The 14,060-nt window shown below is 42.5% G+C and overlaps 1 protein-coding gene across 2 annotated transcripts in view; it reads left to right on the top strand.

The window, feature by feature from the left end:
- ADGRE1 (adhesion G protein-coupled receptor E1) overlaps window positions 1-14,060 on the top strand; it is a 49,625-nt gene that overhangs the window by 12,913 nt on the left and 22,652 nt on the right. For both annotated transcript variants that reach the window (XM_045379389.3, XM_045379390.3), the window contains exons 5-9: window positions 2,853-2,993; window positions 3,079-3,225; window positions 5,172-5,260; window positions 6,898-6,981; window positions 12,845-13,022. In XM_045379389.3, coding sequence (XP_045235324.2) covers window positions 2,853-2,993; window positions 3,079-3,225; window positions 5,172-5,260; window positions 6,898-6,981; window positions 12,845-13,022 — 639 coding nt within the window. The remainder of the gene's footprint in view (window positions 1-2,852; window positions 2,994-3,078; window positions 3,226-5,171; window positions 5,261-6,897; window positions 6,982-12,844; window positions 13,023-14,060) is intronic.

The following is a 14,060-nucleotide window of genomic DNA, read 5'->3' on the forward strand; positions in this document are numbered from 1 at the left end:
TACTAAAAATACAAAAAATTAGCCAGGCATGGTGGCAGGCACCTGTAATCCCAGCTACTCAGGAGGGTGAGGCAGGAGAATTGCTTGAACCTGGGAGGCGGAGGTTGCAGTGAGCTGAGATCATGTCATTACACTGCAGCCTGGGCAACAGAGAAAGACTCTGTTTAAAAAACAACAACAACAAAACACACAAAACCTATTCTGGGGAGATTCTACAGTCCAAACTTCAGAACTTTCCCCTAAAAGCTATTTGAATTAACACTTGAAAGTTATCTTTAATCAGCCGGGTACGGTGGCTCCCACCTGTAATCTCAGCAGTTTGGGAGGCCAAGGTGGGCTGATCATGAGGTCAGGAGATTGACACCATCCTGGCTAACACAGTGAAACCCCATCTCTACTAAAAATACAAAAAAATTAGCTGGGCATGGTGGTACGTGCATGTAATCGCAGCTACTCAGGAGGCTGAGGCAGAAGAATGGCATGAACCAAGGAGGCAGAACTTGCAGTGAGCCGAGATCGTGCCACTGCACTCCAGCCTGGGCAATAGAGCAAGACTCCATCTCAAAAAGCAAAAGACAGTTGTCTTTAATCTTTTCTCTCCCTTCACATTAAAGCGGTCATCACACCTTGGGGAATCTACCTGCTAAATACGTTTTGAGACTGGGTGTGGTGGCTCACACCTGTAATACCAGCTCTTAGGGAGGCTGAGATGGGAGAATCGCTTAAGACCAAGAGTTTGAGACCAGCCTGGGCAACATAGTGAGACCCTGTTTCTCCAGAAATTTTAGAAAATTAGCCGGGTGTGGTGGCATGTGCCTGTAGTCCCAGCTACTCAAGAGGCTAAGGTGGGAGGATCACTTGAAACTGGGAGGTTGAGGCTGCAGTGCACTGTGCTTGCATCACTGCATTCCAGCCTGGGTGACAGAGCAAGACTTTGTCTCAAAAATAAATATATAAATAAATATGTGTTGAATTCCTTCACTCTTTTCCATCCTTGGTTCAGGCTTGATCATCACTGCAGCAGCCTCCTCTCTAGTCTCACCTTTTTCGGTCTTATTCCCTCCAATCCATCCTCTATACTGCAGCCAGAATTTCCTCACCAAGAGTATAAGGGCTCCATCTTCCTGTGTCTGGTGCATTGTTATTCTCCACATTCATTTACAGGGATGATGACTCCATTGAGAAAGGCAAGGAGTGATCAAGCCCTCATTATATCCCCCTGGATTAGTTTAAGAGATGTTTGAAGTCATCTCTGCCTTTGCTACTCCATTTGTAGCAGTGAGCTATCACTGGGTAACAAATCATCCTAAAAATTACTGTCTAAAAACGACCACCACATATTTAGCTCTTGATTCCATGAGCAGACATTTTAAATGGTCTATTCTAGCCAGATCTTTTGGTCTCAACTGGTCTTGTTCTTGTGTCTGCAGTCAGCTGATCTTGGCTGGACTTTTGTCTTATTGCCTCTCCAAACTTAGGTATGAGCCTCATCCCCATGGTTGGGAATGGATCACCCTACTCTGTCCATCTTCCAGCCCAGGTGAAAAGGGAGAAGAAGTGTAGAGTATGCTGTTTCTTTTCAAGGTCATGACCAGATGGTGCACACATCACTTCTATTCATTCTCCTTAGCCAGATTTTCACCATGTAGCCACACCTAGCTGCAAGAGAAGCTGGGAATGCAGTCCTCAACTGGATTGTTATACTATTACAAGGAGGAGGGAACGGGTCTCACATGTCTGGGGCTCATCTGGGAGGATTCATTTCTTTTTTTGTTTTGTTTTGTTTTGTTTTGTTTTGAGGCGGAGTCTCGCTCTGTCGCCCAGGCTGGAGTGCAGTGGCGTGATCTCAGCTCATTGCAACCTCTGCCTCCCAGGTTCAAGCAATTCTCCTGCCTCAGCCTCTTGAGTAGCTGGGATTACAGGCATGTGCCACCGTGCCTGGCTAATTTTTGATTTGGGGCAGGTGAGCCCCAAAGTGGGGTTTACCTCACAAGGGTTCTTGGCTTTGCCCAGGAAAGAATTTAAGGGCAAGCCAGAGGTAGAAGAAAACAGCTTCATTGAAGAGGCAGTGTTACAGTTTTGTAAGTGTTGCAGCTCCTGCAGAGCAGGACTACCTCATAGCAGAGAGCAGCAGCTCAGGGCAGTTTTGCAGTCATTCTTATACCGACTTTTAATCATATGCAGATTAACAGGTGGTTTCTGCAAACATTTCTAGGGAAGGGGTAGTAACTTTTGGGTCATCGGGTCATTACCATAGAAAGGGGAAGTAACTCCCCAATGTTGCCATGTCAATGGTAAACTGACCTGGCACACTGGCGAGCATGCCTTATGGAAAGCTGCTTCCACTCTGTCCTTGTTTTAGCTAGTCCTCAATTTCCTCCAGTGTCCGAGTCCCTCCTCTGGAGTTGAGTCCTGTTTCCTACCTCATTACTAGCTTAACATAATAGAAAGTTATCACTCTCATAACAATTCAATATGGATATACCTGGCCAGTGGGCAGCTTTTCTCCACGTGGTGATAAAGGAATTCAATCTCTCTCCATCTTTTGGTTCTTGCATTCCTTAGAGCCTTGGAGTTCCTGGTTTTAGCCAGTTGAGGTGAAAGAGGGAGGAGAGAAGTTACACTCACTTCTTGACCACCTTGTCCCTGAAATGACATATATTATGGCTCTCATATTCCACGAGTGAACAGTAGTCACATGACCTCACCTAGACGCAGAGGGTTCTGGGAAATGTAGTCCCTGGCTGGGGTGCCATTTTCTAGTGAAACATGACTCCGTATTTTGCAAAGGGAAGTATGATTTTGTTGGATCACTGACCAACTTGACTCCACGCCCATTCTATACCCCACAGACATTGATGAATGCACTGAAATGTGTCCCATCAATTCAACATGCACCAACACTCCTGGGAGCTACTTTTGCACCTGCCACCCTGGCTTTGCACCAAGCAATGGACAGTTGAATTTCACAGACCAAAAAGTGGAATGTAGAGGTGAGCAGAGGGTTTGATGGACAATCCAGAAAAGACGTTTCTCTTTGTTCTTCTGGGTTTCTTGATATTCTCCAGTTCTTTGCAGATATTGATGAGTGCCGCCAAGATCCATCAACATGTGGTCCAAATTCTATCTGCACCAATGCTCTGGGCTCCTACAGCTGTGGCTGCATTGCAGGCTTTCGTCCCGATCCAGAAAGCTCCCAGAAAGACGGCAACTTCAGCTGCCAAAGTAATCGTCTCTTCGTATGTGTTGGCAATGGAATCTGTTTCTGGCTTTGACTGGAAAATTCTCATTCTACCCAACCTCAGCATCTTCCTCTTACTGTTGCCTCATCCGCATATTCTGTTTCTTTTCTTCTTCATCCATTTCCTCTTTCAATAAATGATTTTTGGAGTACCTATTAATTAATTAATTAGTTAGTTAAACAGGCCCCTGCAGTAGGCGCTGAAGATTTGGTCCTAAATATGATAGGCATGATTCTTGTCCTCTTGTAGCTTATAGTGTAGGGAAGGAGCCAGAAAACACACACACACAATTATTTAATTATAACTATGAATAAAACAACAAAGAAACATAGTGTGCTTTGAAGTGACTAATAGGATATTGATTATGCTCCAAGCAAACAGTTAAGCAGAAACCTGAAGGAGGAGGACTTCTCTAGAGGAAGAATGGAGATCATGCTGTTCTGGGTTATAGCAGATGCAAAGGTCCTGAGGCTCACACCAAAGGAGGACAAGGGGAAGTGGCATTAGACATATCTGATGAAGTGGACAGAGGTCAGATTCTGCAGGTTCTTGGTGGCTTGTGAAGAATTTTGAAAGGGCTGGATGCAGTGACATGCCTGTAAACAGCACTTTGGCAGGCAAAGGTGAGAGGATCACTTGAGGCCAGGAATTCAAGACCAGCCTGGGCAACATTGCAAGACTCTGTCTCTACAAAAAATAATGATAAAAAATTAGCCAGATATAGTAGCATGGGCTTGTAGTCCTAGCTACTCAGGAGACTGAGGTGGGAATATCACTTGAGCCCAGGAGATCGAGGCTGCAGTGAGCTATGCTCATGCCACAGCACTCAAGCCTGGGTGACAGAGTAAGACCCTGTCTTTTATTTATTATTATTTTTTTTGACGGAGTCTCACTCTGTCGCCCAGGCTGGAGTGCAGTGGTGCTATCTCAGCTCACTGCAACCTCCATCTCCGGGTTCAAACGATTCTTCTGCCTCGGCCTGCTGAGTAGCTAGGATTACAGGTGCCCCCACCACGCACAGCTAATTTTTGTATTTTTAGTAGAGACGGGGTTTCACCATGTTGGCCAAGCTGTTCTTGAACTCCTGACCTCATGATCCACCCACCTCGGCCTCTCAAAGTGCTGGGATTACAGGTGTGAGCCACCGTGCCCTGCCAACCTTTCTTTTAAAAAAGAATTTCAGAGTCCTTTTCCCCCCCAAGAATAATGGGGAACCATGAAAGGTTTAAAACTGTTAAATTATGGATTATTTACATTAAAAATATGTGTACCTTATTGGAGGCAATGAAGTATAACAAGTAAATGAATATAGCTGATGTATTTCCCAATATAATAAAGATAGTATCATCAATGCCACTGAATCTCCTATGCTTTTCTTCTCCACTCTATCTCCTTGTATCCTCCTCAGAAAACCACTTGGAATTTTGTGTTTATTATTTCCCTACTTAAAAAAATATTTTCCCTGGTACGTACCCCTAAACAATATCTGCCTAGCATTGCTTGTTTTGGAGCTTTGTAAAAATGATATCATACTACATATGACTATAGATGTATGTCTTTTATATGTATGACTTCTCTAATTTGCTCTGTTTCGCTCATTATCATGCCTTTTAGAGTACAAGTTGTGCAGGGACATAATATGGAGTGAGAAGTCACACATATAAAAAACATACATCCATAGTCATATGCATGATTGCCTCTAAGAGGCATGATATTGAGTGAAATAGAGCAAAGTAGAAAATTGTGTGTCGTAGTAGACACATCCTTCATGTTGTAGTGTGTAGCTGTGGTTTGTTCATTTTCCCCGTTGTGTATTAGGGTAGTAAATGGATTTTAAGCCAGGGAGGGGAGGACATGAAATCAGACGTGAATTTTCATCATATTTTGCTGAGGTTGAAATTCTTTTGGTTACTGTTGTTTTCTTCCTAGGGGTTCCCTTCAAATGTAAGGAAGATGTGATACCCGATAATGAGCAGGTCCAGCAATGCCAAGAGAGAACCACAGTGAAACCTGAATATGCAAGTATTTCTTAAGGTTCCTAGTTTCTGAGGTTTTCTTAGAAGTCATTCAGGTAGAATGTTGTTTTTGCAGTTCTAACAAAGGCAAAAGTAATAGTGGCCAAAACCAGACAGCAGTTTATTTTTCTCCTCTGTAACTGGCTGAGTGTAAGCTGTGCAGAGTTCGTACGATGGCTCCGTTATGCTCTGCCAAAATCAACACAACAAGCCGCTCACTTTGTGGTCCAAGATGGCTGCTCCAGCTCCTGCCCTCACATCTGCATTCCAGCCTGTGGGAAGGGGAAAAGAGGAAGTGAAAAGCACGATCCTTCTCTTTAAGCATATGACCCAGCACCACTTCTGCTTGCACCTGATTGGGTAGAAATTAGTCACGTGGTCACATCTAGCTGCAAGGGAAGCTGGGAAGAGAGGATATTTGCCTATCGAAAACTTGAGGATTCTCTTAATAAAAGAATGGGAGAATATATTGGAGTCTTCCTGTCGGTGAAGGTGTTGATGCTGCAACTGAGGGATGTTGGTGTGGGGCTGTTACACAGCCAGCCAGGCCAAAAGGAATTTGGACATCCTGATTGTCTAATGAAGTCATTGCAATGAGTAAAGACTCCGTGGCCTCTTTAGACATTGATGTCACTATTCTAAATATGAGCTTGTAAATTAGCTTTGGACCACTGTTTTTCTTTTTAAATTGTGGTGAGGTACACATAACATAAAATTCACCACTTTAACTATTTTGAAGTGTGCAATTCAGTGGCACTTAGACCATTCACAATGTTATGCAATCATCACCTCAATCTAGTTCTAGAATTGTTTTTTTTTTTTTTTGAGATGGAGTCTTGCTCTGTTGCCCAGGCTGGAGTGCAGTGGGGTGATCTTGGCTCACTGCAACCTCCACCTCCCGGGTTCAAACAATTCTTCCTGCCTCAGCCTCCTGAATAGCTGGGACTACAGGCACCCACTACCATGCCTGGCTAATTTTTGTGTTTTTAGTAGAGATGGGGTTTCACCATGTCGGCCAGGGCTGGTCTCAAACTCCTGACCTCAGGTGATCTGCCCACCTCAGCCTCCCAAAGTGCTGGGATTACAGGTGTGAGCCACCATGCTCAGCCAAGTTCTGGAATATTTTTATCATTAAGCAGTCACTCCCCATTTTCCCCTCCCACTAGCCCATGGCAAACACTAATCAGCTTTCTGTCTCCGTGGATTTGTCTATTCTTGACATTTTATAGAAATGGAATCATGCGATATTTTCTCCTTTGTGTCTGGCTTCTTTCACTTAGCATGATATTTTCAAGGTTTATTCATGCTGTAGTACATATCAGAGAACTCCATTCCTTTTTATGGCTGAATAATATTCCATATGGACCACTGTTAGTTCATACATTTTCTCTTCTTTTAATATCACTAAGTAGTTTCGCTATTTGTTTATGTTTGCTTTTTTTATTCATGGGAGGAAAAGGTGATATGATTCTAATTCTGATCAAACAATGAGTTTTTATTTCCCTGAGAATTCTACAGACTCAGGAATTCAGGGTTACCTCATATGATGGGCTTTATGGGCTAATTTATACATTACATGCTTGGTGGATTAATCAATTCATGCTCATAAATGCTCTTTTTTTTTTTTTTCTGGGTCACAGGTCTCCTTTTGTGCACAAATGAATAACATCTTCAGTGTTCTGGACAATGTGTGTGAAAATAAAACAACTGTAGTTTCTCTGAAGGTAACAATTGGGTCTTTTAAATTGTGTTTTGAGTTTCAAACATCCTGGGCACACTTTGGGTGTCTTTATGGCCGGGTGTGGTGGCTCACACCCATAATCCCAGCACTTTGGGAGGTTGAGGCATGTGAATCACTTGAGGTCAGGAGTTCGAGACCAGCCTAGCCAACATGATGAAACCCTGTCTCTACTACAAATACAAAAATTAGCCGGGCATGGTGGCGGGTGCCCATAGTACCAGCTGCTCAGGAGGCCGAAGCAGGAGAATTGCTTGAACCCGGGAGGCTGAGGTTGTGGTGAGCCGAGATAGCACAACTGCACTCCAGCCTTGGCAACAGAGTGAGACTCCGTCAAAAAAAATAAATAAAGGAAAGAAAGATCTCTTTAAAATTAATGGATTGTGAATTAATATTTGATTTTTTATAGCTGTAAGATTTGAAAAATTAGCATATAGTAAAATTACCTTTTTACTTGTATAGTTCGATGAGTTTTCTAACCTGAATAGATTTGTGGAACTACCACTATAATTAAGATGCAGAACAGTTTAATTATCTCTAAACATTCCCTTGGGCTTCTCCTTTATAGTCAGATACTCCCTCCACCACTAACCTCTACAAATCCCTGATCTAGTCTCTGTCACTAGAGTTTTGTCTTTTAAAGATTGTTATATAAATGAAACCACATAGTATGTGGTCTTTTGAGACTGGCTTCTTTGACTCAGCATAATGCATTTGAGATGCCTGGATAGTGTGTGTATAAACAGTGCCATTTCCTCCTCCTCCTCTTTCTTCCTCCTTTCTTTTCCTTCCTCTTTACTGTGAATGAGATTCAGCACATTCTCATTGCTGTATAACCATCCCCACTATCCATCTCGAGAACTTTCTCATCTTTCCCAAAAAACGCTGTCCCTGGCAGGGCACAGTGGCTCAGCCTGTAATCCCAGCACTTTGGGAGGCCGAGGCAGGCAGATCATGAGGTCAGGAAGAGGTCAGGAGATCGAGACCATCCTGGCCAACATGGTGAAACACCGTTTCTACTAAAATACAAAAAATTATCTGGGCATGGTGGCACGTGCCTGTTGTCCCAGCTACTCGGGAAGCTGAGGCAGGGGAATCACTTGAACCTGGGAGGCGGAGGTTGCAGTGAGCTGAGATGGAGCCACTGCACTCCAGCCTGGGCAACAGAGTAAGACTTCATCTCAAAACAAAAAAAAAAACAAAAAAAACAAAAACAAAACAAAAAAAAAAACACAAAATATCCCACTCTGTCTCCCTGAAACACTCACTTCGCATCCCAATCCCCAGCTCCTGGCACCCACCATCCTACTTTCTGTCTTTGTGAATCTGATGACTCTAGAAACCTCCTAGGAGTGAGATCACACAGGATTTGTCCTTTTGTGTCTGACTTCTCTCACTGAGCATGATGTCCTCGAGGTTCATCCACGTTGTAGCATGGATCAGTGCTTCATTCCTTTTTCATTACCGAGTAATATTCCATTTTATCAATAGAGCTGCTATAAACAAACATCCAGATATAGTTTGTGTGTGTGTGTGTGTGTGTGTATAAGCATAAATTTTAATTTCTCCAGCATAAATACCTAGGAGTTGTTAGGTTATTACAGTTGTTGATATTAAGTTTTTCTTTCTTTCTTTCTTTTTGAGGTGGAGTTCCACTCTTGTTGCCCAGGCTGGAGTGCAATGGTGCAATCTCGGCTCACCAAAACCTCCACCTCCCAGGTTCAAGTGATTCTCCTCTCTCAGCCTCCCAGGTAGCTGGGATTATAGGCATGCACCACCACATCCAGCTAATTTTCTATTTTTAGTAGAGAGGGGGTTTCTCCATGTTGGTCAGGTTGGCTTCAAACTCCCGACCCCAGGTGATCCACCCACCTCAGCCTCCCAAAATGCTAGGATTACAGGTGTGAGCCACCACGTCTGGCCAAAACCTAGTTTTTCTCCAGCTTTAAGTTGAACTCATTGACATTGTCATTTTCTTTATAAATCTGGTTATTTCTGTATGAAAATAAGAATAACTTTTTACTTGTAACTTTATTAATTTTAAATTAATACATTTATTCATAAAGTACACATTCATTCCCAGGGTTTTCAGATTAAATTTTAATAAATGGTTAACCCTATTTACAAACAGTTTAATTTCCTCAAATGTTTTATACTATGTTTATAAATATTCCAAATCCCCCTTCCCCGCTCCACGCAAATTTCAAGTACCTAGTGAAGAGGATTTACAAATCTAACACGCAAAGTCACCTGGGTCCTCAGCGACTCATAAATCCAATTGATCGAATCTGTAAATGTAGTAATTCAGATTCTTTTAGACATTAAATATGGTTTATAGACAGCCATGTTATCTTAAATTGTTCATATAAAATAACAAGTCTAATTGCTTTTTGCAATAAAAATCATGTGGTTAATTGGTTAGCTTCTCTAATGTGTCAGACTGTTCCAACTCTTTTTTTTGAGGGGGGAAAGAGTTTCGCTCTGTTGCCCAGGCTGGAGTGCAGTGGCGCCATCTTGGCTCACTGCAAGCTCCGCCCCCTGGATTCACGCCATTCTTTTGCCTCAGCCTCCCAAGTAGCTCAGCCTACAGGCACCCACCACCACACTCGGCTAATATTTTGTATTTTTAGTAAAGAAGGGGTTTCGTCATGTTGGCCAGGCTGGTCTCAAACTCCTGACCTCAGGTGATCCACCCACCTCGGCCTCCCAAAGTGCTGGGATTACAGGCATGAGCCACCACACCCAGCCCCAACTATTTAAATGACAGATGTTTCTGGATTATGCTAAAGATGTCAAAAACTTCTAAATTTAACACAAATCCTACTAAGGAGTTTTAGTTGGCCTAAAATTTTCTAACTTTCCTGAGGATATAACATAACTTTCCTAGCTAGGAAGAATAGACATGACAAATCAGAGGGGCAGGATTTGAAGAGATTTCGTCAGCTGTAGAATTGAGTAATATGTTTCCTGGAGATGGTGCTAGTTGAGATATTTCTGCTATGTCAATGGGGAGGGGAATCCCACACCCATACCTTTCGGGGAATACAGAACTCAGGGCATCCTGTTTCTCTTGGACACATATCTCGCAACTGTCCTGCTTACCCCGTGTTTATCGAAATCCTTTTTTTCCTTTTATCATCTAATTTGGATAGATAGAAATTTGTGTTGCTGCTCAAATTTCAGTTTAATTTCCTCTACCATCCGACTGGATTTAATTCATTTAATACATTTTCTTGCATTTATTAGGTTCTGAATTCCTTTTAGTTTTGGGGTTTTTTTTTGCTTGGGTCAGAGTCATATGTGATAATCCATTTATTGATGATCATCAATAATAAGGGTAATCACATGAATATTACTATTACTATTGTTGTTATTGTTTTTCTTACCTTAATCCTCTTCCTCAGACATATCCAGTGTTAAGAGGTAGAAAAGTATCTTCCCCTTTTTACCTTGTAAGCAGGTACACACATACACACATATACACACATACACATACAAATAAACACACACATATACTCACATGCACACACACATACATGTACACTGGATACATACACACAAATACATACACATATACACACATATACATCTCCCCCACATGCACACACATGCACACACATAAGTACATGCATACACACATATATATGCACATACATATAACACATACATACACACATGCACACACATAAGTACACAATACACACACATATATATGCACATACATATAACACATACATACACACATGCACACACACACACACCCCACACACATTTACACACATACACACAGGTATATACACATATATGCATATACCCATACACACGTATATACATACAGACATCTACACACAGATACACACATACACATACATACACACACATATCCACGTTCCTCACACACATACACACGTATATACATACAGGCATATACAAATGTACACACATTCATGAACACACATATACACACACGTATACATACATATACACAAACACACATACACAGATAGGCATACATAGACATACACAGAGATACACACACATGCACACACATGTACACAGCCCAACACATACATATACACACACTCACATACATAAGCGCACACACACACGCACACACATTGGAGTCATTTTATTGAGCACTTATTTGAGAGGTTTAGGACAGTGATTAATGATTCCGCTTCTGCTGCCAGACTGTCAAGGTTCAAATCGTAGTTCTTCCACCTGCTAGATACGAGTCCTTGTTTCTCCTTTCACACATCAAAATAATCATAAATAGCCTCTACTTCCTAGATATCTTCTACAAATTAAACAAGTTAATATATAAAAGACATTTAGAGCAATACCTGGCTCATAAAAAGTGTGTGCTATTTTTATTTCTATATACCAGAACATAAATACCATAATATATAATTTAAAATTAAACCAATTGTTTCTAAACCAAATGCGATACTATATACATGATACTCTGTAATTTGCTTTAGTTAACAATGGCTCAGAGACCTTTTTGCTTGTTGGTGCCTGTAGGTGTACTGCGGTATTCATTTTAACAGCTATATGGCTATCTCATTATTTGATTTCATTTTCATTTATTGACCCAACCTGTAGGGCATTGAGGCGTTCCACAAACTATCCAGAAATGAACACCACTGGACAAGATCCTTGCACAACTTTTAAGTATTTCTGGAAAGATTAATTCCTGGAAGGGGAATTGCTGAGTCAAAGGGTATATGCAATTTACATGGTTATAGGTACTAACTTACTACATTGCATAAAGGTCACATCAATTTTTCTTTCTTGCTTGCTTGCTTTTGACAAGATCTCACTCTGTCACCCACGCTGGAGTGCAGTGGAGTGATCACAGCTCACTGCAGCCTTGAACTCCAGGGCTCAAGAGATCCTCCCACTTCAGCCTCCTGAGTCGCTGGGACTAGAGTCATGCACCACCGTGCCTGCTCATTTTTAATTTGCTTGTATAGATGGGGTCTTGTTATATTGTCCAGACTGGTCTTGAATTCTTGGACTTGAATTTGTATTTCTTTTTTTCGTTTTTGAGATGGCCTCTCGCACTGGCGCCCAGGCTGGAGTGCAGTGGTGCGACCTCAGCTCACTGCAACCTCTGCCTCCTGGGTTCAAGCTATTCTCCTGCCTCAGCCTCCTGAGTAGCTGGGATTACAGGCACGTGCCACCACACCCGGCTAAATTTTTTTGTATTTTTAGTAGAGACAGGGTTTCACTGTGTTTGCCAGGCTGGTCTCGAACTGCTGACCTCATGATCCACCCACCTCAGCCTCCCAAAGTGCTGGGCTTACAGGTGTGAGCCACTGCACTTGGCCTCAGTTTGTATTTCTTTTTTTTTTTTTTTTTTTTGAGACGGAGTCTCGCTGTGGTACCCAGGCTGGAGTGCAATGGCATGATCTCTGCTCACTGCAAGCCTGCCTCCCGGGTTCACGCCATTCTTCTGCCTCAGCCTCCCAAGTAGCTGGGACTACAGGCGCCCGCCACCATGCCTGGCTAATCGCTTTGTAATTTTAGTAGAGACGGGGTTTCACTGTGTTAACCGATCTCCTGACCTCGTGATCCACCCGTCTCATCCTCCCAAAGTGCTGGGATAACAGGCGTGGCCACCACGCCCGGCCTCAGTTTGTATTTCTAATGGGGCTTCTTGAATCAGAAAAAGGAGCCCGAGTGGATGCCCCTTTTAATTCTCCCTTGGATTGACTCCCAGCCTATTCTTAATGAGAAAAAGGACAGCTGTTATTTCATTAATGAGAGAGAGAGACAGAGACAGAGAGAGAGACAGAGAGAGAGAGAGAGAGAGAGAGAATGAACAAACACGTCTTTCCTTGCAGAATACAACTGAGAGCTTTGTCCCTGTGCTTAAACAAATATCCACGTGGACCAACTTCACCAAGGAGGAGACGTCCTCCCTGGCCACAGTCTTCCTGGAGAGCGTGGAAAGCTTGACACTAGCAGCTTTTTTGAAACCCTCAGCAAATGTCACTCAGACTGTTCGGACGGATTACTTAGGTAGGAGATACCCTTCGTGGCAAGGTTACATCTAGGTGATGATTTTGAGAGTTGACTTTGGCAATGGGATTTTCCCTGGGTTTCCTACCCATTCTTTCTCCAGCTGTTTAAATACCTTGAATTCACAGCAAAGTAAGTCTAATCATATTAACAACATTTTCCATTCACTGAGCACTTGGCAAAGGCCAGGCACTATGCTAAGACCATATCATTAATTTATTCTACAAATATTTGCAGATTAGCTGCTATGTGCTGGGCTAAGGTATGACAGTCATAGGCTGTGCTCAAGTACTTCCTGTTTGCCCTGCTGGGCCCACGGTAGAATTGTACTTCCTGGCTACTGTGTGGTTAGGTGGGATTTGGGGACTAGTTCAGGCCAATAAATTGGGGAATAGAGTAGTTGCCAGTATGAGACTTTCCAGAACTTTCTTTCCCTCTGCCCATACGATTAGCAGTGCCTAAGGTCACAGTTGCTCCATCTGCCTGGGTGCCAGAATAAAGATAATATGGAACATGGCCTCAAGTCAATTTACAATAGATACAAAGCATTAATGAGATATAAACGCTTGGTTTTTTTAATCCACTAAGACTTAGGGTTGTTTGTTACTGCTGCAAGACTGATCCTTTCCTGACTCATACATACTTGATAGATGACTACTTGGGAATAGTGGCTGCTGTAGATCTTTTGCATTAGCACCCTACTCCTGGTAGTAGTTCCAGTATCATTCACATAAACCTAGGAAGTTCCAACCTAATGGATGCCCAGAAGGCCAAGAGGTGGAAATAAAGTATTTGGTGGACTCCAACCAGTAGTGAACAAAATTAGCCTCATGAATCTTATATTTTAGTGAGTTGAGTCAGACAATAAACAAACAGACATCTGGTATACCAAATAGAGGTAGTGCTACTGAGAAAAAATACAGCAGGCTAGGGAGGTTAGAGAGGGTTGGTATTAGAGGGAGAGTTGCTACTTTATATAGTGAGATCAGGGTAAGTCTCACTGATGTCAGGGAAGAGAGTCATGTAAATATCTGGAGA

This window comes from Macaca fascicularis, chromosome 19 (assembly GCF_037993035.2).
Source record: "Macaca fascicularis isolate 582-1 chromosome 19, T2T-MFA8v1.1".
In the NCBI taxonomy this organism is placed as follows: domain Eukaryota; kingdom Metazoa; phylum Chordata; class Mammalia; order Primates; family Cercopithecidae; genus Macaca; species Macaca fascicularis.